General features: G+C 37.3%; 4 protein-coding genes across 14 annotated transcripts in view; 2 read left to right on the top strand and 2 right to left on the bottom strand.

Moving 5' to 3' along the window:
• Positions 1 to 9,454, bottom strand: part of LOC122570229 (potassium/sodium hyperpolarization-activated cyclic nucleotide-gated channel 2) — a 221,402-nt gene extending 211,948 nt beyond the window's left edge. For 3 of the 5 annotated variants that reach the window (XM_043732289.1, XM_043732291.1, XM_043732294.1), the window contains exon 1: positions 3,510 to 3,562. In XM_043732289.1, coding sequence (XP_043588224.1) covers positions 3,510 to 3,547 — 38 coding nt within the window. In that variant the 5' untranslated portion in view covers positions 3,548 to 3,562. Of the gene's footprint in view, positions 1 to 3,509; positions 4,101 to 6,511; positions 8,858 to 9,307 lie in introns of those variants that run through there. The other 2 variants (XM_043732288.1, XM_043732290.1) reach the window with 2 other exon arrangements.
• A 2,021-nt stretch (positions 9,455 to 11,475) lies between these two features.
• Positions 11,476 to 20,963, top strand: LOC122569957 (protein O-GlcNAcase). 6 transcript variants are annotated; one of them, XM_043731663.1, is made up of 13 exons: positions 11,476 to 11,807; positions 11,955 to 12,006; positions 12,082 to 12,415; positions 12,494 to 12,938; positions 13,012 to 13,583; positions 13,669 to 14,010; positions 14,095 to 14,269; positions 16,282 to 16,356; positions 17,770 to 17,855; positions 17,954 to 18,123; positions 18,206 to 18,401; positions 18,483 to 18,642; positions 18,718 to 20,963. In XM_043731663.1, exons 1-13 carry the CDS (start codon positions 11,738 to 11,740, stop codon positions 18,852 to 18,854), a joined length of 2,814 nt encoding a protein of 937 aa, XP_043587598.1. In that variant the 5' UTR covers positions 11,476 to 11,737; the 3' UTR covers positions 18,855 to 20,963. The 6 variants fall into 6 exon arrangements, with proteins under 6 accessions (XP_043587598.1, XP_043587601.1, XP_043587600.1 ...); XM_043731666.1 differs by having other exon boundaries at positions 13,012 to 13,598; positions 13,669 to 13,989; positions 16,282 to 16,335; XM_043731665.1 differs by having other exon boundaries at positions 13,012 to 13,598; positions 13,669 to 13,989.
• Positions 20,449 to 22,454, bottom strand: LOC122569960. 2 transcript variants are annotated; one of them, XM_043731674.1, is made up of 3 exons: positions 21,767 to 22,454; positions 21,227 to 21,344; positions 20,449 to 21,116 (listed from the first exon to the last, which is right to left on the bottom strand). In XM_043731674.1, the coding sequence occupies exons 1-3, from the start codon at positions 22,075 to 22,077 to the stop codon at positions 21,042 to 21,044; spliced, it is 504 nt and encodes a 167-aa protein (XP_043587609.1). In that variant the 5' UTR covers positions 22,078 to 22,454; the 3' UTR covers positions 20,449 to 21,041. The 2 variants fall into 2 exon arrangements, with proteins under 2 accessions (XP_043587609.1, XP_043587610.1); XM_043731675.1 differs by having other exon boundaries at positions 21,908 to 22,454.
• Positions 22,449 to 24,645, top strand: LOC122569959. Its single transcript, XM_043731673.1, has one exon. The coding sequence runs from the start codon at positions 22,905 to 22,907 to the stop codon at positions 24,252 to 24,254; it is 1,350 nt and encodes a 449-aa protein (XP_043587608.1). The 5' UTR covers positions 22,449 to 22,904; the 3' UTR covers positions 24,255 to 24,645.
• The last annotated feature ends 6 nt before the right edge of the window (positions 24,646 to 24,651 follow it).

Here is a 24,651-nt window from a genome sequence, read left to right as displayed (position 1 = left end):
TTCTCTGTATGTGATTTTCGTAATAAAGTTTATACAAAAATACACAACAACCTTCAAAATGAGCTGCGATAAAGTGCAATCAATTTGAAAAAAAAAACCACTTCTTCCCCAAGACGTGAAATGAAAAACAGATATCGTGGAACAATGTCTGTTCATATTCCAGGCCGAAGCTATCAGCCGGTCACAGTCGATTTGGAGGAAACTGACTGTCACCTAGATTCTAGAGAAACAGGGTGCGCATCAATTAATTCCCGCATTGTAGCCAGGTTGGACAATACTTCTTTCAGGAGGGCGGTGATACGCCGCGCAGATAGTTTCCCCTAATTGTTTTGAGCAGTGCATCAGTTTGTTTTGTCTTGTTCAAAGGCTAACACGCGACTAACTTTGTTGACGCACGAGGGGCGGCGCATTTGCCTTGCCGCGCTGATAAACGCGCGCCGCATTTGCGAGCCTATTTTCGCGCCGTGAGCTTTTTTTAGACGGCCTCTGAGCAGTGCGTATATCATTCCCTAGAGATCTATGGCGATGTACAGGCCACCGGAAACTGGGGAAATACGAGAGAAACCGCACCGTGAACGGGATCTCAAACGAAACGGTGAACGACCGCGGAGAGGAATATTTAATTTTTAATTCTTCGAGTTATTCTGGTTTCGCTTGAAGGTTTATCGTGCATAATTTATAGATTTATAGATTTATCGGAGACTATTTTAATGCAGTAAGTGATGAAGTATTTGATACTAGTTAATAATAATATCGTAGATTTCAGAAGGAAGCAAGTATTACCTGACGTGACTGAAAATACTAGTAGAAAGAATGGAAGAAGTCGTAGTTGCGATAATTGTTCAGTTAAAGTTCAGTTGTAGTAGAATACTATTTTGTGTTGTAGTAAAACGGTATAAGAAATTATAGCACAACCGGGAAATTCTTTCTTAGACGAGATCGTTCTTTAGGACTGAAGTTGGAAATTTTTGCATGGACTATTATAATTAATAATTTTGATAATGCTATTCTGATCATTTATATGTACATAAGGATTGTCGTTAAGAACAAATTTTTCACAGCAAGAAGCGTAGGTGCATAGCTTAAGGAGAATCAGATCGTTCAGAGGAGACAGTAACAGTTTCTCCCTCCATCTACTTAAGGCCACAAAACCTAAGAGTAAATAATCTCCAATATGATAAACTCCTCGATAAAATACCACTGACACAAAACCAAATCTCCCCAGTAAAAAAAAATGTATTCGGTATCTCAAGCTTACTTTTACGCAAGAGATACACGAATTATGCAGTTGTATTATGATTTCATTTTTTTTTCTACATAATATATTATTAACGCGCGAGGAAAAATGCATAAAAAAGAATGCACTAAGAAAAAGAGAAAGTTTCTCAACTTGCAGTCTCACAACAACGGGGATAAAACTCGCGTGAAAGACTCGTAGGAGGCGATTATTAGGGCCTGTGAGTCATACGTTTCCGAGCGAAACGAATCTCATTCATGCGAGCGAAAATCGGTGAGAAAGATCCTCGAAATCGGGCGCCGTCGGATCGATCGTTCCCGATTTAAACGGAAGTTCGCCTCTTTTTCCCTTCTTTTTTCTCTGACTAAAGAAACGCGCTCAATTTTTCGAGGCGTGCCGATTACGGGCCGTGACGACTTTGCTCGATGCGCCCGCTCGAAAAAAGACCCAGCATTATGTCTCTCCGACATAATATTTTTACTGCCGGTGACTGGAATAAGCGCAGATCGATAGTTATATTTATAAACGCGTCATTCTGAAGGAAAATTCGTGGAAAATAGATGAAGCAGACAGGCAAGAGCACGCCTCGGGAAACAGGCTCGGTTCTGCCAGAATTAAACTACGAATGCAAGTTCCGCCTTCCAGTTATCGGTTTTTAGCTTCGAGTAATCGTCAGTTTCGCGAGCGTCAAAGGATTGAAGCGTTGCTGCTATACACTCTAGACGCTCGACGAATGGGATCGAGAAACGTATTATAACCAGCAAATAGCAATACATACGACTAGAAAGATGCGTAATAACGTCGACTCTGGATAGAATGAAATTTACGTGAATGGAGAAGCTCCAGTCTCGTTTCTAATTACGCCGCGTACAATGCGACGGAGATGCTGGGGGTGTTAAGAGTGTTGGCTCTACAAAGAGTGTTTGATATTCGTTAAGCTCAGAGTTCTTGGAGAAGGATCCTTTTTAGTTCTGCTTGGGCAATTTCTAGTTTCACGTGGATTCGTTTTTATCTCTGGTTAAACAGACGGTGAAAGTTTGAAACTCCTTAAATTATATAAATAATAAAGTAATTCAAGAATTTTATATAAAATTATCACTAAATTCATGTACATATTCTTTTTAATGTTGAATCAATCTGGAATTTGTTTTTAAGTATTTTAAAAATTAAAAATTAGTAGTAATAGCGAAGAATCGTGTAGAAGAGGAAATATGGTTGATCTATACTACTTAGTATAGGCTTACTATTGACAGTGAGGAAAATAAACCAGTCGTGTAAATTTCGTAAGACCCTCCTTTCAACAAGATGCAGAATATTTTACGCAATAAAATTTAAACAAATTATTTTAAATCATTAATTGCTTATAAATAACTAGTAATTTTAATTAGCCAAGAAAAAGTTTGAAACTAGAATAATAAATGCGATTTTAATATTGGAGAAACGATAAAAGAATTTTCCGCGAGAAAACAATTTACAAGGAAACCTTAAATGCAAAAACATTTGACTTGTGGAAGCCTGCGGAATCTTAGTTGCGGGAAAGTTCGGGTACAGGAAATTAGACCGAGTTGAACCATTCGAATCTCTCCTCTGCCATTTTTCCCTATGTTCAATTCATAAAGAAAAAAAGACCATCCAACCGGATTATCGGACTATTATTCGAATCCGGATCTTTACCAGACAATTGCTTTACCGAATCGATCAATCCAAACTGTCAACAGATTTCTGTTCCCAAATCCAAACGGTAGAAAATTCCTATATCTATTTTTATACTGAATAAGAATCTGACGACAGCGTGACCAATTTCACAAAACGATTTTATTGTTGCTTTTTCCAGGTATTTCTACGAAATTTGTCAGGATGGCTCGGTAGAATATTCGAATATCCAAATAACATACAAATATGTACACGTATGTACAAGTGTATAATGTTTCTTGGATTTAACTCTGTTATTATTCTCGAATTTTTATATCTCAAACTCACTCGCGTTTCAGTAAGTGAAAAGAGTTATAATATTAAAAAAAAAAACTATAACACAAAATTGAAGCAAAAATTTATACATATCGATATTGATTGTTTCGTTAAACTTAAGAATCGTAACACATACACATTTGAGTATTCAAATAGCATATAGAATCTATTCTACAGAATTCCTCTGAGCTTAGCCTGTTTACTTTCTCTATCTCTAGCAATCTCGATCCCATTCGCGTGTCAGCCGCGTGTCATCCAACTTAATCAGCAAAACTAAGGTGAACAATGGAATTAAGTGACTTACGGGTGAGAGACGCGCCGGTGCAGGCTTCTCACGGACATGGCTCTGTTCTTGCGATTGGAGCTCGAGGTCGATCCGTTGGCGCTTCCGTTCGGCGTGGTATGGCGTGGCGCAGCTGCTGGGGGAGCGGACTGCTCCCCCGTGGCCGCCACGGCCACCGCCGCCGACGTGAGGCCCCCCGAGGTCGCCAGGCCGGTACGCCGAAACGGGCCCGAGCTAGCCGCTAATCGGCGTGCTAATCTGCGGGCGAGCCGACGGGCCAGGCGCGCCCCTGCAGCACCGGCACCCACGCTGACGGTCTTTCTGTCCCACCCCCCGTGGCCAGGGGGTGGTACACGATGCCTGGTGACTGCTCCGGCGACGCTGCTCTAAAGCTTTCTCTCCTCTCTTCGCACCTAGCTTCACCTGCACTACACGGCTCCTTAACGGCCTGATCACTGCCTCTCACCTAGGCCTCTCGTAGGATCAACGTCACTTTGCTTTGCATCAACGCCGTTCAATATGCTAATAGGAAGCTTCTGGTCGCTTGTGTGGTGCTTTTGATCTTGAGACCTCTGCTTCTTGTAATGTTGCGATGTTACGCGGTTGAACTGACTGAAAAAGAGGCAGAAGGTTTAGTTGGATTGGTTTTGACGATTTTGTAAGGAGTTTTTATTCAAATGTACATATGTGTATATAATTCGAAATGTGTATGTGTATATAAATTGAAAAATCTTAGGACAATTATTTCATTAACTTAAAACATGGAAAAAATTCAGTAATTAATAAAGACATTAAGCTGCTGAGTCGTAGGAAATGTTAATAAACCGTCGTAACTTTGATTAACGAAAATCGACACGAAAGTTCATTAGTGAAGATGGAGAAACTGATTTTGAAGTTTCTCTAAATACACGTGCACTTGACCATATCTCAAAGAATAGTACCATAATTCTATACAAATATAAGTAATCTACGTTTTGAATGAAGTATTTATTTTTTTAATTATCAATTTTTAAAAATGTATATGTACATAAATTAATCACAAATTAGAATTGTTCTAAATGATAATAATTTTATTATAATATTTATAATTTAATTTTTATAAATAGATAATTTTAATTTAATAAAATTTTCATTATAATATTATAATTTTTCATTAAAAGAAACAGCCTCATTTAGTCATAGCATATACTATTTTTATTAATCGCGCAAACAAAAATCAAGTAGAACGATGCAGCGTCGAACTGCTGTTCCATTTCGTCCAACCTGTTCTTGGCCAAGTGCACGCGTACTCGACGAATTTTTAAAATCGATTTCTCTCATAACCTGCTACGAAAAAACTTTATTCCATATTCTCCACTCATATTTACACAAGAAATAATTTGCTTGTTGATTGTTGAGTAAATTTTACATACTTTCACTAAATCTTGTACGGTAACAACCATTATATGCAAAATAAATTCACAATAATCAAGATGTTGTTTTTGACATTTCTGTAGTTGAAGCTGAACAGACTGTACACCTCTTCTCAATAAGAGGACTGTCTATTGCACAATAAATTACTAGTTAATAATATTAATCAATTAATAAGTAACAAAATGCAGGTAAGAGATATCTTTTCTTTGACTTGTATTTTATAAAATTTATTTGCAAAATTTTCTTTATTTTAATGTCAAGTTTGTATCGGTTATCTGAGAAAAGCAATTGAATGCCAACATTATCTCTGTCTTTGATTTTAGAATTAAATACGTGTTTCTAATAGCGTGTTAAGCATTTCAAAGATATTGAACGTTATAATGTTGTATTTACAATATTCTGCTAATCATAGATACTATTGGTCTTTCACAAAAGTTCCTTGATTTGGACCTAATTATTTCCATTTTCAATTATTTATTGAAATAAATAAATCATGAAAATAAACTTATCGTGTGTAGTTTGCTATCGATATTGATAATTTGTAACTTTCGACATAAAATTTCATTAAAAATATTAATTCAATGGTGCAAAAGAGCTCTGGGATTCACGATAGAATAAGAATGAATTTGAATGAGTTAACCATGTTACATACATGCATACGATTAAATCGAGTAGCTCGAGTCAGTTTTTTTTCTTCTTTTAAAGAAGCACGACTATTTTGCTCAATCTCGTGTAGCACGAATTTCGCGTGATTTCTACGGGGCACTTAACGTACACACGTGATTTTTATCGTTGATCACAACGTATTACTGTACGAGCACCGTGTTGATTCGCGTTTCGTGGCCCCGAGACCATTTTCGAGTTGCGTGGCTCATTTGCAATGATAACACGGAAACAAAGTCAAGGCCGTTCGAACACAAAGCATTCGAATAACAAAAAGAAGAAAGATAATACTGCAAGGAACGATTCGCCTTCGTCTAACATTATATTCCAAATGCTTATTCTATTTTCCTTGATTCTAGCTAGGAACGAAGGGAATAATAAACGCGGTTCACGAATCCAAAACGCGAGAAGGCTTTTCTATATCGCTCGTCGGAAAACAAAACAGAAAAATAAAACAGAACTTTAAACGCAGAGGCGGTAGCCAATTAATTTTCACGCCGTCTTCCTGCTCTTCGCTCAACGATTCTTTTCGGATCTCTACCTAATTTTAATTATCTTCCAACACACGAAAAAACTGTGCGATGCTTTGGTTTTATTCTGTTTAGCGTCTATTTACGTGGTTCCAAGTAGTAAAGCCAACTGAAAACTGTGTCAAATGAAATCGTTAACGAAAAGAGAAAAAGAAAGGCTCGACGGTCTTGCAATTGACATATAAATTGTCTTTGAACTCACACGTAATTAGTCATTGGAACATTAACCCACTATTAGAATCAGTGAATCGTGGATGACCCACAAGAGCTGGAATTTCAGAGTAGCTTATCTTAATTTGGATCTTACATTCTACGTGATAAAGAGCAGCAATGTATTTATCGTGCATACAAGATATGGAATAGAAATAAAAATTATAATATAAATAGTAAGGAGCGGATGAAAAAAATACTACGTACCTGCGAAAGAATCACGAGGTAGCTGAGAACGCGACTCGAAACCGGCGATTCATTCCACTTTGTTTCTGGATAGGTCGGTACACGCGATTCGACGTCAGTGATCGAACATCAAGCTTTCCTCGGTGTGGTTATCGGTGTATCACAGTTTGTAGATCCGACGCATGCCCCGCGATCGACCATCGTTTCCATTAATTACACTCGCATTTCAGCCTGGCACACTGTGTCGCGCCCCCTTTCATTCACACCCATCTCCTTGAGCGCACGTGTTCACCTAATTCTCGTTTAATATATCTTAGTATCACAATGGACGATTTTTTATATTTTCCTATCTTGCTTGTGTTTAATAATGTATATACTTCCTCCGCTTCTTATTCCCTCGTCTCTCTTTCTTCTTCTTCGTCTTCTTCTCTTTAATATTTGTTTATAACCTTAAGTTTAGAAATCACAGTCGCGAATTGATACGGATCACCGTAGCATGTGCAGCTGCTGTTGCCGTTGCTCTCTCAGAAACGAAATCACACCGTCTCGTATACCCAGCATGCCCTTCTATCTTTCTCTTATTCTTTCTTTATCATTCTCAACACGCTGCACACGATTGGTACGACTAGTCACCGATTATTCTCCTTGAGATACGATGGTTAGCCGTTGAACGATTCTCGTTCTCGAAGGGCTCCACATGCACGCCGTTCTCTCCAGTTCTTTTATTTTGCTTTCTCTTTTCTTCTTCCTTTTTCTTTTCTATAGTTATTAATATTCGTTCTAGGACGGAATGCGCGTGATTCGTTCGCCAGCCGTGTGTGTGCGGGCCGTCTCTCACCTGTTCGACATGAAAACTCGATACGAGAGAAAGCACAGGATTATTCCGCGTCTATCTGCCTCTAAAAGGAGTTTCACTATCGACCATCAATGCGCACGTGCAGCCGACGGGCAATGTGCCGAATCCTCTCGCTCGTCGTCACTCTGACGAAGAGGCCACATAAAAACGACGTCGACGGGACGCCTCTCAGAATCGAGAAACAGCTACGAGTTGCGAAAAACGAGTTATCGCAGTCGCGTACTTCCTCGCGTTGTTTCCTTCTTGCTGCACCCCTCGTTTCTTCGCTACAAAGCGATTCTTCACATTCGGCTTGGCCACGCACGAGCATCGAGATGCCATTCTCTTGTTTTCTCCACCGATCTGCTATATTCGCTTTCCTTTTCTTCTTCGATCCACCTCACGTTCTCTATTTCTTTCTTCGTCTGCCGCCTATTACTCTCAATTTTCTTTATTTCTTCCTTCTTCTCGTTATTACTGATCACCGTGCGTTTCGTCTCCCTCCGTCGACGATGTATCTAAGCATCGTTTGGAAGAAGCAGATGTCGTGGCGACCGTTGTTCTCCCCTGTCGATCCTGTCAAAAATGACACATCTCAGCTAAGTATCATCATCACTGAACGTCGGTGCGCATCTCCGGCGGCAGTTCGACGGCATGGCAACCTACACACGTAACAAGACTCGGTGGCGCGATAGTCTCGATGCCGTGCGACCGTCAATCGATCGAAAATCATCTGCCCGCTTCGAGTCGTACTCCTCCGTTCCTCGCTGGCACGCTTCGACTCGATCCAGCCGTGTTCCTCGCAATCCCATCGACTCTTCTGCTCCAAGTAGGAAGCGGGAAGGGAATCGACGTTCGACTGACGACAACGACCACGGCGACAAGCTGTCACTTCGTTCTTAATGCTCGCCTCGTTTATTCGATCGCCACACCGTTTCTAACGATATATCCGTTCCGGGTTCTGGCAACGGCCCCTAACGACATCTGATTTTCTTCGATTGCGATCCCGCCGCTTTTCCGGCAATCAACCCCCGTCTTCCTCTCCTTTTATTCAAGCCTATCAGTACCTGTTCTCACTTGCCTTCTCTATTCTTTCTCCTTTGGCCTTTCTATCTTCGTCGTCCTGCCGTGTTATTCGGATAGATGTAGCCAGTGTACACTAGTGGCCGCGCACACGCTTCCTCTGTCTCTCTCGCTCAATCGCGACCAGCCATTATTACCGAGTAATCCCGCGACTGCTTAATTACTCTCGATACCGCACTCACCGCCAATATATTTCGATACTTCCCCCTCGAAGCACGAGACACCGATGACCGGGTCTGCTCGCGTGACCCGTTTACGTTCCGCAATTTCCTTGCCCGTGATATCACCAGCTTCTTTTCTCTCTTTCTGTTTCTCTCCCTTCCCCTTTTTGTCTGCTTGTCTATCTAAATTGTCCTGTCTACAGTTCACTCTACGTTGTCCGCATTCCACTCTTCCGAGGACCGGTTGTTCGTTTCGACGTGTGGCGCACCGTTGATCCTTTTCTGCGACTGTCAAACGAAAAGAGACTCGTTACGAAGAATCGAACAGCACGATGTCCACGGTGTCGAATGTGTCGAGCTGCTTCAATTGTTTCTTTATTTCTTTTTTTTTTTTTTTTCTTACTGTTTAGAGACACACGCGCGCGCGAATTTCTCCTTGTCTTTCCTTTTCCCCCCACCCCGTTGCCCTTTAGTCACGGTTATCTCTTAACCTCGACACCTATGATTGCTCTTACGTTTGCTCCTGTCTCCCTTTCTCTCCCTCACACGCTCGCACTCACCTCGTCCAAACGTACACTCTCTTTCGTTTTCTCTCTCTCGCTCTTCTTTCTCTCGCGACTTTCATTCATTTCGACATACTCGAAGGGCGCGACGTTTCCTTTAAGACGATCCTATACACGCGCCCCGCTCCTGTCCTTATCGATTATGACGCATACTGCATGGAGAAAGGCTGCCCACCCGTCGACGACCAAAAAGGATTCCCCGCGTGAACAGTTCGCAGATCCCTCTGCTCGCCTAGCCCACGGCAAGAGAATCCGCGAGAATCCGTGCACGGGTGTCGCAAGTGTGTGTATGGGTGCCTGCGGCAGCCGTGTTACGTATACAAGCGTAACCCCGACCTCGATGTTAGGCGGCTGATAGCCGGCCTCACACTGATACGGCTCCGTCGTTACGACCACGGGCCATACCCGCCCCTTCGATACCCCCTCCATATCATCCGAAAAAAAAACTACACCCCTCTTTAGAGGGACGACCGCCGCGCCTCCATGTGGCATTTCTGCCAAGCGATTCGTCAGCCCTTCGATTCCTACACTATGCGCTTGCGTTAACCGCCGAACCTACGTTTTTCGGACAGAATCGCATGCTGTTCCGTGTCACCTGACATTTTTTCATGGCTAGAATACTGCGAACATTCCCTATCGAATATTTCAAATGCGACCCTTTTACGATACAATTCGTCAAGGCGTCATTGGAACGTACGCTTCGATTTTATTATGTGGAATATGTATCACGTTTAAGGAGACTTAGAATAAAATGTAAAAGCTTCATTTATGCAAATTGTACATTTTGTTTGCAGTCCTAAGAAATAAACGTAAATGTATGTTTCTAGCCTAAGTACATATGTCTTGTTGTTTTGATACAGTTTGAAAAACATTAAACAACGTGTGCGCCATTTCTTCGTATATATGTAGAAACATATGCATATAAGTCGAAATAATAAAAAGGAAATAAACTTGAATTACTTTTTATTCTCATAGTTTATTTCTCTATATTTTTCGATAACGTGAAATATGTACTTTACGGATCAGCTTCTATCTTAATTAATACTTAATTGTTCATAAAAGAAATAAAGCTCCTTTGTGTGTGTGACTGAGTTTATCATTTACATAAATAGTAACACGTAAAAGTGTATCTTCCGATTCTTTTCATGAAAATTCACTAGTAATGTTCCGTTTGAGGCTATATGTTGAACATTTAATTGCGTGTGTAAAGGAATATTGCAGGACTGTACTTTATGTGGCGTTTCCTGCGGCACGAACTAACACTGAGGTTATACGATACCGAAATCACATATACATTGACTACGTTTAATCGATGCCGCTGATAAAACCAGCATGAATATATATACATACAGGACGAATTTCGTGCTGTTGAATTTATACTTTATACCGAATAATAATTTACTGAGAATGAATGTAATCTTTGCAATGTAAAATTTGTTAAGATATTAGAGTACATCATTTACAACATGTGTTAAATATTTTCGGTATAAACCTAAACTTTGTACAAGTTCATAGATGTCTCAAGGAATAATACTTTTAGTATTTTTATATACTTTTTCATCAATCAAAAATTAACCAAAAAGTTTAAACCGTGAAGTAAGAAGATAACGTTATAGTAAATTATTTTTTCACATTAATTGATTTAATAAAAATGAAAACATATGATCGATTGTAAAAATAAGAATGTAGAATATATTAAAGTACATTTTCCAAATTGCTTATTCTATTTTGATATCTATTTGATATGACTTTGTTAATTTTGAAATCATACAGGCGTTTGAAACGATTCGATGGTAACAACGCATGTAGAGTATCTGTTACGACGTCTTTTCGTGCACATTGGAACTTTCTCCTATTCTTTTTCGGTCAAATTTTCTATCTATCTATCTATCTATATATATACAATATGTACAAAAAAATGTTAACTTAATTAATAAAGATATGCAACTTCAACTTTCAATCTCTATACGTTTGCAAATATTTGATTTAAAATAAACATGTATCATGCACAGCTATAAATCACAATTGAGTCTTAGTATAAAACTATTTATAAACACTAATGTTTTTATCATCCAATAAATATACATGTACTTACATTTTATTGTTATCGGTCATTTTCTCATCACATGTATTCAGATACAGTTAAAAATAATTGTAGCTTTAAATATGCAACAAAACTGGTATATTGGACTAATTTACAAAACGATACTGAATGACAGCGTTCTTATATTCGAAAATGTATCCTCGATTCGAATCTCAGGTGTCACCACCATCCAACGGAGCCTTCCGTTAATCGTTCTACGTACAGTCGATAGATCGAGAAATCAGTATCGATCAGAACAGCGGGCGCAGCCTGTCAGAAACACTAGAGACGAGGTTTTTATTGCATCGGAATTGCACTGTTCCGAACTGAGGTTTTTTTCTTATCAAGAAAACGAGTAATGCTGTCGTGACGGTCGCACAACAGAATCGTGTTGTGAGCAACGTAGCATTTGTAACAGCTTCGGTTTACGTTCTTTCAAGAAACGATAGCATTTTGTATCGGAGTACTGTTTAGCCATTTTTGTAGTCCTGTACTAAACAAACGTGCCTCTTGTGATCCGCAATGGCGGAGACAAATGGGGCCGCAAATTTGAATACGAAAAATGGCAATTTTATCTGCGGTGTCGTTGAAGGTACATAAACGGTTTTTCTACGGCGTGAAATATACATATTTGGTCATCGTTCGCAATGGCTTCACATAGGAGGGGGAATGATTGGAATGCGCTATTCATTACAGTAACTCGTATTGTTTGCATAAAATATACCATTTGATATTTCAGGTTTTTATGGGCGACCTTGGACTACAGAACAAAGAAAAGATTTATTTCAAAAGCAAGTATTTTACATCAGTTTTTATTCATGTTCATGTTAAAGACAGTATTCTAAGCTTCCTTCGTTAATTTTCAGATTAAAAAAATGGGGTATGGATTCGTATTTATATGCTCCAAAAGATGATTACAAGCATCGAGCATATTGGAGAGACTTATACACGGTAGAAGAAGCAGAACATTTAACAGGGTTGATAACAGCTGCAAGAGAATGTGGTATCACATTTTATTATGCATTATCACCAGGATTGGATATCACTTATTCAAGTGCAAAGGAAGTTAGTGTATTAAAAAGAAAATTAGAGCAAGTTAGCCAGTTTGGCTGTACTGCATTTGCATTATTATTTGATGATATAGAGCCAGAAATGAGTGAAGCAGATAAAGAAGTATTTCAGTCTTTTGCTCATGCACAGGTATATATTAAATGATTTAATCAGCATAATAATTATAAAATATCTTATTCATAATTAATTAAAATAATCTGTTTATAGGTTTCTGTTACAAATGATATTTTTCAACATCTTGGCCAACCTAGATTTTTATTGTGTCCAACACAATATTGTGCAACTCGGGCAATGCCAAATGTAGCATCTTCGGAATATCTTAACACACTTGGTAGTAAATTGGCTCAAGAAATTGATATAATGTGGACTGGTCCTAAAGTAATATCCAGACTTCTAACTGTTGAGTCCATTGAAGAGATTACGGAAGTTCTGAGGAGGCCACCAGTCATATGGGATAATTTACATGCCAATGATTATGATCAGAAACGAGTATTCTTAGGACCATATTCTGGTAGATCTCCTGACCTGATTCCTAAACTCAGAGGTGTTTTAACCAATCCTAATTGTGAATATGGAGCAAATTTTATAGCAATTCATACATTAGCTCAATGGAGTAGATGTAATGTTGATGGGAAAAGGGATTTAAGTTTGAGTGAGTACCTAATTGCTTTTAATTAAAAAATAAATTAAGTCTGCATTATTTTGTTCTCTTTTATGTTTTTCAGATGACACTGTATCAGCTGACATAAAATTAGAGACTGAAACAGAAGATGGTGTGCTTGGTGAAGATGTTCCTTTAACAATGTCTCCAAATATATATCATCCTCGGCACGCTTTGAAAAATGCTATTACCGATTGGTTAGTGGAATTCAACAAAAAACGGTCTGCATGGGGTGTCATAGCGAAGCCACAGCCATGTGTCGCTCCAACTGTACCAATTCCAATAATTCCCTCTGTAAATACATGTATGAGTCTCACATCCACAACGACTACAACTACCGTTCCTGCAACACCGACACCAGTAAATAATTCCAATCATCTTCAAGCATTAGCTGAGGTTTGCTCAAGTGTGACAACTACTGACAGCTACGTACAACCTGCCACTGGTCCCGTCATGAATTCTTTGGTATCTGAAACGACTGTTGTTAGTGAACCCATTATTCCATCAATTTCTACTAGTGTGGAAAATGTACCAAGTTCAAATACTTTGTCATCCATGGAACCAATGGATTGTAATACAACACCTAATAATTCTCCAGCACATGCAGCCAAGATTCAAACAGAGGATGATGCTATGGTAGAAAATACTTCTGTGAGTTTCTTTAAGTGTCATTAGCTATGGAACTTGTGAAATTCATACAATTGTTTATTTTGTTTCATAGACATGTAGTGAAGCCTCTGGCAGTATGCAAGTAGAAGTGGATGGCACCTCCCCTGTTGTAAATGGTACTCAGATGATCGTTGAAAATGACAGTGAAAATCATGATAACAGTGATAACGCATATCAAGAGTCTCAAGAATCGATAGATGCTGACAAGCGATTGACGCAAGAAGATTTATCGCTGTTATGCGATCTTTTCTATCTGCCATTTGAACACGGTGGTCAAGGCATTCAATTACTGCAAGAGTTTAATTGGTTGAAAAGTAATGCTCATGTTGTTATGAGAAAATCAAAAGAGGATGAAACTGTATCAGAATCTGATGTATGCAATTCTTCTATCAATGTATTACAACTAAGATATATATATATTATATTATAATGTATATATTACATTACTATATATATAACTGTTTTAAATAAATTTTAGATCGAAGAATGGCACACGCGAGCAGCTAAGTTAAACGATATGTGCAATGCCGTAAATAGATTATTTCAGAGGCTTACATATTGTAATAATCGTGAGTTACTGTATGATCTGTATTCGTATGTGTGGGACATGCGAGGAGTCGTGTCTCTTTTAAACAGTTATGTGAAATGGTTGGGTAAGTTACATTATATTCTTACAAAAAATTCAATACATCCATCAGTATGTCGTTATATTTCGATATTTCTTTAAAAGAGATGAGAGAATCTAAGGAAAATGCTCCAAATCAAGTAGAAAGTAATATCAAAAGTATTTCATATTTTTAATTCTATTTAAATACTTCCTAATTTACCCAATATTCATTCCTTTAAATATAAATGTATAGAAATATGAGTAATATTAAAATAAATGAAGAAAGTTCATTCAAAATGGTAGTATGCTGGTACAATGACAAAATTATAAAAACTACATAACACAAAATTTCATTATGTTTTATTTTTTCTTTAGTTTTCGTATTATGTCGCGATAAGTATTTGTTGTGCTACAAATCAGTGCTGTTATTAATTTTTCTCAAAAGTACTATAATTTATTACCTATACTTATATTTCAGAACAAAAGTGTCTCGAGTATTGGTAAGTGTAATGTTATATTCGTTCCTTAACTCACTCATTTTGTCTTTTTACAAGAAAGATGTGTTTTTTAGGAATTAGGCAATAATTTTTGTAACTAATGGTGTATAATACTGTAGGAATTAGAACTATATATCATTTTAATATACTAAAAAAGCCGTTTATATACTATTTCTTAAACATTTTTCTGTAAACATATAACTAGAAAATATTTTTCTTTTAAACTTGTGAATTTGTTACACTGTATATAACTTCCTTGTAAAATGACATAATTTATACGATCATAAAACACGCAAAAAACATTAGTTACTAATTTCAAGAGTTACTGATGTTTTGTTAATCTATTTTTAAAACAAACAAAATTATTTATTTTTTGCACATATAATTACCAAAAAATAAAAATAGATAATAACCTTTTTAATTAAGAGCCACATCATTTCGTGAATGTAATATTAAATAATAAATATAATTTTGCGAATCTGTATATACAACAAATCCTATATATACTTAAAATTTGCATATATAAATATTTATACAATATAAAAAGTTAGACAAAAAAGAACTCTCAATTTGACTGAGTTCACTAAATTCACTAAATTCTTTCGAAAATTGTTTTCCATAATTTGACTATTTTTTAATTAATCAGGACGTAAACATGCATCAGTAATACTTGGAATCGAAATATTTCATAGATCGCATATCTATGAAATTGCATCCGTACATTTGTTTCTGCGCTTTAGAATCAAATGTACCATGGCGCGCGTAAACGAACAAGCAGGGTTGCCGTAAGTCATCGAGAAATCAGAACAAATTAAAAATATAAAGTAAACTTACTCTCCTTACCTAATACATTCATATTTCCTGAAAATACAATTGCACTATAGAATTGCATTATACAATTGCACCAAACATTAATTCTTATACAAAACTGAAACACGAACTTAATAAGTTATTCTGTATTTAAGGCTAATTGAAATAAATTGTTTTAATTTTAACTGTATATAGTTTCTTACCAAGTAATTTTCTTATTTGTCGACTAACGGCTTCCTATTTATAGTTCTACTAGCGAATAAAGAATGTCACAACATTTCTCATTTCCTCATTAACTTTTTCTGACAATATGATTAAAATACTGTATATGTTTTGCTATATATTATCATGATAGGACAAGTCATGAAAACAATGAGAGTTGATGTGACTTTCTAGCGCAATATTCGGCAAAAGGATTTTTCATAGCAAACACTTTCTGGGAAACTATTTAACAGCATCTATGTGGACCTGAACAAATACCATGTTTGAAATAACCTTGTGCCAGCTATTAACATATTGGCTGACTTTCTTTCACAGATAATGTTTGGCAGAAATCTATTTATTGTATTTATTTATCAGAAGTTCACAATCTATATATTTCAACATGGTAACATATATTTGGATTATTACCATACAGTGAACAAAGATGAACTTTCAGCAAATAGTTTCTGCCAACAGTATAAGTGTATCAGGAACAGTACAGCTTCAATTCACTGAATTCACGTTTCTGTGTTTTCTGTCTTGTTGATAGCGTTTGGCAGATTCCCGTCGACGATGACAACGTTTACCCAGGGAAGCTACACATGTATGCGATTCACCAGTCTGAGTAATCCAACAAAAAGCGCGCGACTAGCAAAGCTTCAAACCAATGGAAATTATGACAGAATTTCAGTTCGAGTTTGAAGCTTTGTAAAAGTATTATTATTATAATTAATATAAGCAAGAGATTTGCGCGTAGAAGCAGCGTTCTGATGCCTTGAAGAATCTATGTATATTCAACAAAATATTACTAGTACTTGATGTAGTTTGATACACGATGGACATACTTTCTTATTTTGCAAAAATTCTTGCAAAACATTTATTGAAATTTTATATAAAGCGTTTTTGTGTCCCATTATTTGATTTTTATTTTATTTTACAACATTTATATCTGTAACTGTATTTTAGTTTATTCGTGTATATATGTATTACGAATATATTTAAAAATTGTATTAATGTAAACTTCACTTTTATTTTTAAAGATAACATTTCGATAAATCTTTTGTAATAATGATTTTTGCATGTGAAGTAAGTCCATCTAAAATTTCGAAAAGATTGGCGAAGTTAGGACAATGTTATAAAATATTGAGAGCTTTTTCCTGAGAATTATACTGGTCAAACACAATCAACAAAAGTTGTATCGTCTGTGCTTCTTTTTTATTTCTTCAAATTTTTTAACATATTATTTGCAAAAAATCAATAATGTTCACCGCATATTATGCTTTTATTATGTTCATTGAAGGCATCTTTCATGAATTGTGAATGACCAGTAATACATCCTCCTTTTGCCAACTTGCCTGTACTAATTTCTTTTAGTTCCAGAAACTGTATTCTTTTCAGGAGTAATAGGAGTTTTATTTCAGGCGCATTTTGGCAAACTGGATTACCATTCCACCAATCCCATTTTCCTTTCCATTATCCTAGGAATTTATCATTGCGCGAACTTTGGTGCAACATTCTTTAAGCATTAATTTTTTTGTTGTTACACTTTATTTTAATCATAATTGGTTCAGCATTAATACAGAAATGTAATTTTCTATGGATGGAAAGTCAATCTCCCTGTAACGAGACTCGTTTTTCCAAATTAGCTTATGAATTTCTTGCTCCTTTTTATTTTAAAGTTGTTCAGTAGATAGACGAATAAACAATCAATTGAAACGTGTTCAAGTTACGTAAGATTTTATACATTATCGAAATGGTGCACCGTAGTTTTTGTGTTTTCGGTTAATGGTTTCTTTATCTCGCAAGTACGATTCTCTCGATTCTATAAAATAATGCAAAGGATACAGTAGTGTGACCGAGATAAAGAAATATAAAGTACCATTGATCGAAGTCTACTTATGCATGTTACAAATTTTAAGCAAAATTAGTGTTCAGAGCAGTGGAGACCATTCTATAAATTTTACAAACTGCATAATCGCGCGTTCGCAATGTTTTGTATGTTACCACTATATTAAGGCTGTACTGTATCTTGGGATAGGGTTCTCGAATGGCTGGAAAGAAACTTTTATGAGTGGAGAACAAGAACCATGGGTATTCCGTGGAGGACTTACGGCTGATCTACAGGTATATTTATCAATCATATCTTTTTTAAGTTAAATATGTAATCAAAAAAGAGAGAGAGGGTGGAGGAAAGGAAACTTAATATTAATTTCTTTTTATAGAGATTAATTCCAGTGGATAGTGGTAATGACTTATTTGTTTATAAAGCACCAGAAGTGCCCAGTAGTAAAATCTATACAATTAGACCTTACTTAGCAAGTGATGAAGATGCAGTTTATGATGTGTGCAATAAAATATGCGGCTGTGTGGGATCATCTGCAGTTGCAGATCGGTAAGGATATATTTTCTTTATAACAAATTGCATTTTTTGTTGTTACAATAGACAATTGCAAATATTGAACTTTTAATGTCAGGTTGGTAGGCGGTTACATAACTTTGAGCCCAGAACTGTGTATGGTTGTCGAAGATGAAAATGGAATAGTAGGTTATGCATTGGCTGCCTTAAATGTAAAGTCTTATTATCAGAAGTTATCTATTTCTTGGATTCCTGAGTTACGAATGAAATATCCATTGGAGGATAATATTAATGAATTACCACAGAATGTTCAGGTATTTGTCTGAAATTCGTTATCTTATTAATTATTAAATCTGAAAATTGATAGTATATTAATCTTTGAAATTTATTTATAGGATGCCATACAGTATTTCCACTCATTTGTTGCGGATGTACCTGAACAATTGTGCAGACAGCATCCGTCAAAGCTTTTATGTGCTGTGTTACCAAGTGTTACGGACCAATCTGTTCCTAAAAGAATAATTACGTGTATTCTTGCCGCTTTAAGAGCGAATGGTAAATAGCTTTTTGCATAGTCTTTTAATTACTATTTATGGAGTGATCTGTCATATGATACGAATTCTTTTGCAGGTTCGTTCGGTGTACATACTACAATGTCAAATACGGATAAGGAGTCTCATGAGTTTTACAGTAAATTAGGCTTTGTCGACTTAAATCCAGCACACGAGGAACATCCCGGAATCAAGACTATGTGTAGAAGTTTCTAACAAAGAGTGAATACACCAGTGATATTTGTGAATAAAGTGTATCTACTCGGAGCATCTGCAAAGAAGGCTTCTATGGCTTAAAAATGAAGTTTCTGATAACATAGAAATCTATTTATTTCTGAAACGGCCCAGAAAAGCTTTCTTTATCGTGTGTTTTCCTGCAAAGGACAAGAAATTGATCGTCAAGAATACTTTCTTAAGAATAAAAAAAAGAGAATATGGGCAGATTTTATATTATAAGATTTTTAATGACTCGTACTTCCTTTTCAAAAACTGTCCTACAAGATGTTTGTTTTAAACTACAAATAGGAAGAAGAAAAAAAGAAAAGATCACCCAAATGTGTTTAACTACATATTCACATACGATGTATATATAACATGAAGTAGGCCGCAACGTTGTATTCGAAAGTGTAAAACGTGCAATATTAATGTTTAAACAGAGCAAAGGTAAAACACGATAAGGATAATTTGTTAATTTTATGAATATTTGTGTTTGTGAGTACAATGCTATAGCATTTCAGTATACCCGGTATGCTGGTATGTTAATATGAAGTTTTTTTAAAAATCGGCGGATGTATATAACGTGTTGAATGCTGAATGGTGAAAAAGGATAATGCCAGTATGTGTGTTCAATTACTGAATTAATCGAAGCTTTTTTAACCTATCGAAAGATATTTTCTTATAAAAACTACAGGTGTGAATGGCGAAAGAACCATGAGACAAGAGGAGAAAGTAAACTTGCTTCATTCGGTTCATTCTTACTGAAACGCTATAAAAGTAAAAAAAAGGACACAAGGACACATTTTAACATCAGATCCGTGTTTTTAAGAGAATTTAATCTATAGGTACAGTACTGCCTGGTAAAAATATGTTCACTTTAAAGTGTGTACATAATCGATATTTAAAATCCTAAGCCTATCGTAAGGCCTTTTTATGTTTAATGTATCCCAATTGGCTTTATAATTACATTACATTACATTACATAGTACTCATGTATGTATTACCAGGAAATGTGATATATAGAGTTGTTTAGAAAATATTGATTATTTCACTAGCTTCCATACGTATTCAAAAGTTAGTTAATCACTAATTTAATTTTATTACGTCCAAGTTACATATATATACATTGTGTTTTATACGATTGTTTATTTTTATTAATGATGATAAGTATCTGTCCTATCGAAAATAACTGAATCAGTCATAAATTACGCGATAATTGTTTCCCGCGAAGCTATTTATTCAAGAGAAAGCAGATAAAGTTAGATCATTACATTGCTGATTAGGTACTAACAAGCTAGTTCGTATCACGTTGTATGCGTCAGTGTATCAAATGTACAGAGCCAAGATAGAAAGTAATTAACTAAATAAGGTGAACTAAATAAGAGAAAAAGAATTCAAATAAATATGAAAATCTTAGATATTTGCCTTATAATTACTACTGATCATAGTACTATTACAAAACAGTTGTATCACGGACTAAGATGTGATTTTCCGACCCTTAGCGAAGTATAAGTATCATACTAGAACTTGAGATGCGGTGCCATGTATAAAAGAAGAGGAGGAAAAGTTCGATCGTTACGAAAATCGTTCATGTAACTATGAAATCTATTTTAATTCGGATTATCACTTTGTAGAATTTTTATATATACTCGCCACGTGTTTTCGTGACGATTGAACATAAAAACGATTAAAAAAGAATTGTATTCACGGGAAGGCTGGAAAGCAGAAATGTTCTGCATATTTTACCATCCTTTTTTTCTTTTTTCTTCTTTCTTTTACATAATATTGATTTATTGATCACGTATATTTTTTCTTATCCTACTAAAGTAGGTTGATACGTTTACACATGTTTACTCTGTTCAATATGAGCTTACTTTCTATTTGATACGAATAACTGTTTGTATGTATAGCTTTTTTATAGCAAATATCTTTTTAATACGTGTTTTCTTTTGTCAATACTGTTTAAACATGGAAAGAAAGAATGATGTGCATACAATAATATTTCCAGTTGTCCCGTCTTGTACTTGTTAAGTAACGTACATGTAATTAACATTATTGAAACAATATGTGATTATTACTGATTTATTTAAATAAACATGTCAAGACTGATATTCCTGGCGTAGTTGAAATGGACATTGATCGTATCGAAAAGTGATCAATAATTTTATCGGAATCCTTGTAGTTTGTTTAATTTTTCAACGGTATCGTTGCGATGTCATTGTATTTTCGCAAATCCTGAATTTCGCCTTGAAATTGTAATATCTGAAATTCCAAAGAAAATGCATGAGAATCAGTACCATTTAAAAAACAAATGTTTTTTCCCTGTAACGAACATACAAATTTTCGGTATAAAAAAATAGCGTATCAAATACCTTTTTTATATCATTTTTAAACAAATTCTGTTTGGTTCTAGGAGTTATTTCATCCGTAGCATTTACTTCAAGTTTACTTAAAGATTCTAACAGCTCGTTGATCTTTTTATTAATGTCCCTGAAAAAGTTATTTCATGAATATTTGATTGCGTTTTAGAAAACATATAAATTTTAAATTATAGAGTAGAGAGTGTATCACTTAATTATTTACGTTCAAAAAGCAAATAAAGACTATGTAACATTAATATTGCTGATTATGTTACTAAGAAGCTAGTTGTCCGTATCACGTCATGTATGTGAACTTTCGCACGTTCGCGGGGAGACGCGATCTCGAGGAAGCGCGCCAACGAGAGTCGTAAATTCCCGTTACGATTGACTAATCGACGCCACGAATCGTACGATGCCTTATTTCTTGTGGGATAATACTGATTAATTGAAATAACGCTGCGATTAACAGGTTACTATGTATTTAATCAATCCGACAACTTCGGTGTTATACAATAATGAATGTTTGAACGGACAACGACGAGTGAGTACGACCTGAGACTCTTTTCGTATCGTTGCGTATGATGATGTCGACTGACTGTATTCGACTTGTTGACTTTTTGAAGAATGACTAAGACTCGCTGGGGATCGACCGAACACTGTTGAAGATTTGGTGACGAATTGGTGAAGACTTGCTCGAGAGTTGTGGAAGCAATCCGATGTTGACTGTCCGAGTATCTTAGTAACAGTGTGTTACGCCACGTGGATTTCCAGAGGCCGTTGTTCCTGGCCGTCGCTCGTGGCGTCGCAGTGTCGCAAGCGAGCCATCTCAAGTAGCTCAACACATGCAATGTGGCGGCCAGCATCAAGCAGAAGATTCGAGAAACGTCGATTCGTTTCGTTATTTCAAACACTCATAAGATGACACGCGTGATTGGTGGCGTGACCCGAGCATGGTGGGGATCGTCTCCCATGAAACACAAAGGGCCCATCGAAGGGCAGTCAGTATCGATCGAGTATCCAAACGAAAAACATTAACGTCTCCAACGAATTACAAGTCGTCCAAATACAAAACACAAAGTCGAGTCGAATCATTACACCAAATTAACTGTATCATCTGTCAAATAATTTGTGGCGCATCACTATCCTGTTGTTTATATATATATATATATATNTGTCAAATATATAATTTTAGTTAACTCTGTTAATTCAGTGTTAATTTCAACTAACCACCTCTGTCATCTTAACAGACACAGAGGAACGACTAATTCGCGGCGTCGATTTTCTGAATCGTAGCGAGAATTTACGCCTCCCGCTGACGCGCTTTCCTCGCGATCGCGTCTCTCCACGAACGGTCGTAACATTTTCTGGTCCTTCGAGCCGGATCACGTGTCGAGTGAAAGTGCACACCAGTGACACCCACTATCATACAGCGCCACGTGAATCCGATATAAACAACAACGGACGCGTTACCACTCCAGCGAAGTAAGTAACGCCAAGGGCAGTCATTTTGAAGAGGCATAACTCGGTGGTTGAAGAACGCAACCACGCATCCTCACGTCAACAAACAAAGGGTCAACTTCTGCAAGGAAACGTCTTAGACGCCAGTCGAGACACACACCGTGACGAGCGACATCCGAATACACAACCACAGGTAAGCTCGTTCATTACATTGTCATACGATCCGCTACCAATGGAAGGCACAGATAAAATTACCTCCTTGCGTCGTAAACGAGGCTTCCAAATCAGTCGATTTATGACCCTATCAAAACAACTCGACGAGTACGAACAATCTAACAGACGGAACAAGGCCTCTGTGACGGCGTATAAGTCATTGCTCGACGACACGTGGAAACAGTATAGAGCATTGCAAGATGAATTAGAAGATTTAGGCGAGCGGGCCGACTCGCGCGTGTCCGATATAACCAATATCTATTACTATCTGGTAGTTCGATTACACATTCTAATGGATAACGCACCAGCATCATCGTCGTCGAAATCGCCAAGCAGCGATTCGCCCAATGTCGCCGAGCCGACAGCAATCAAATTGCCAGAAATTCAACTATCTACTTTCGACGGTGCCATCGAGAATTGGCATTCATTCTATGACGCTTTCTCGTCCATGATAGATCGAAGCGATCGACTCACTGCCACACAAAAATTCTACTACCTTCGATCTTCTTTAACCGGAAAGGCCGCGCGAAGCATCCGATCGTTGAACGTTACGGAAATTAATTATCCCATCGCGATTGATATTCTGAAGAAGAAATTCGACTGCCACCGTCAAGTCTGCATGCACCATTGGGACTTGATATTCGAATATCCAAAAATAAACAAGGAGACACCCGAGGCAATCGACGATTTTCTGGAGACGGTCAAGGCAAATCTCCAAGCCTTGGAGAAGCTAGGTGAGCCGATAACGTCAAATGTTGTCCTTATCAAATTGCTTACTTCAAAGTTACCGTCCGCCATCATTCGTAAATGGCAACGAACACTACCGGATAAAAAGATGCCGTCCTATACACATCTGGTAGAGTTCCTCAAAACACGGACGAACAGCGACAGAACAAGCCCAACGACCACGACAAAAAAAGCTTCCGACAAACACAATCGACAGCAACAACACGCGCCGCGCAGCATCACCTTCGCCACTACACATAGGCCGACGGCGTGTCCAAGTTGCAAGGGACAACATAAAATATGGTATTGCAAAGTCTTCAAGGCGACGTCAGTCAAAAATCGCCTTGAAATCGTCAAAAGGGCTTCCCTCTGCACCAATTGTCTAGGCCAAGGACACACTATTGCCCAGTGCTCTGCCGGCTCATGTTGCATATGCAGACAGCGACATCACACATACTTGCATCAACACCAACGTCACGGCAAGTCACGGTCTTCGAGCGGACGCTCTTCACCTAGCTCACCGACTCCTCGTTCGTCACATCGTTCGAGACGCGCGTCCACATCGCCATGGTCGTCTTCCAAGTCGTTTACACCGGTCGTCTTCCAGGTCGTCTCACCCGGTCGTCACCCCGAACGTCACTAAAACACGAACCTCGCCCAACACGTACACATACAACCGGATCAAAGTCATCGTCTAGAAAGAAAGGAAGTGACTATCTCAGACGACTTTAATTGGGACCGAATCACAGAGGACCGAATTACTGACCTCGGTTCCCTCTAAACCATTACAACATGATCTCTTAGTCACGGCGCAGGTCAACATACAAAACAATAAGAGACAACCATTCCGTTGTAGAGCCCTGCTAGACACCGGCTCTAGCATGAATTTCATTACCGAAGAACTCGCTCATGCATTAAAACTCAACCAACGGAAATGTTCGGTCCCAATCGGAACTCTCGACGCGTTATCGACGACCTCGAAACGCTACGTCACGGCCACGATCACTTCAATTGACGGCGCATACGAACGCACACTGACG

The sequence above is a fragment of the Bombus pyrosoma genome, linkage group LG8 (genome assembly GCF_014825855.1).
Source record: "Bombus pyrosoma isolate SC7728 linkage group LG8, ASM1482585v1, whole genome shotgun sequence".
Taxonomy (NCBI): Eukaryota; Metazoa; Arthropoda; class Insecta; order Hymenoptera; family Apidae; genus Bombus; species Bombus pyrosoma.
The sequence above is the reverse complement of the archived record's forward strand: the minus strand, read 5'-3'. Positions and strand labels throughout refer to the sequence as shown.

What these genes read in the sequence shown, in the direction of transcription:
- LOC122569959 (XM_043731673.1), top strand. Translation starts at nt 22,905, where the DNA reads ATGGAAGGCACAGATAAAATTACCTCCTTGCGTCGTAAACGAGGCTTC.
- LOC122569960 (XM_043731674.1), bottom strand. Translation starts at nt 22,077, where the DNA reads ATGCTGGCCGCCACATTGCATGTGTTGAGCTACTTGAGATGGCTCGCT. An exon ending in CGATACGAAAAGAGTCTCAG is followed by an intron (nt 21,345 to 21,766) that starts GTCGTACTCACT and finishes TAACTTTTTCAG; the next exon opens with GGACATTAATAAAAAGATCA. An exon ending in TTAAAAATGATATAAAAAAG is followed by an intron (nt 21,117 to 21,226) that starts GTATTTGATACG and finishes TTGGAATTTCAG; the next exon opens with ATATTACAATTTCAAGGCGA.
- LOC122569957 (XM_043731662.1), top strand. Translation starts at nt 11,738, where the DNA reads ATGGCGGAGACAAATGGGGCCGCAAATTTGAATACGAAAAATGGCAAT. An exon ending in TATCTGCGGTGTCGTTGAAG is followed by an intron (nt 11,808 to 11,954) that starts GTACATAAACGG and finishes TTGATATTTCAG; the next exon opens with GTTTTTATGGGCGACCTTGG. An exon ending in GACTTACGGCTGATCTACAG is followed by an intron (nt 17,856 to 17,953) that starts GTATATTTATCA and finishes TTCTTTTTATAG; the next exon opens with AGATTAATTCCAGTGGATAG.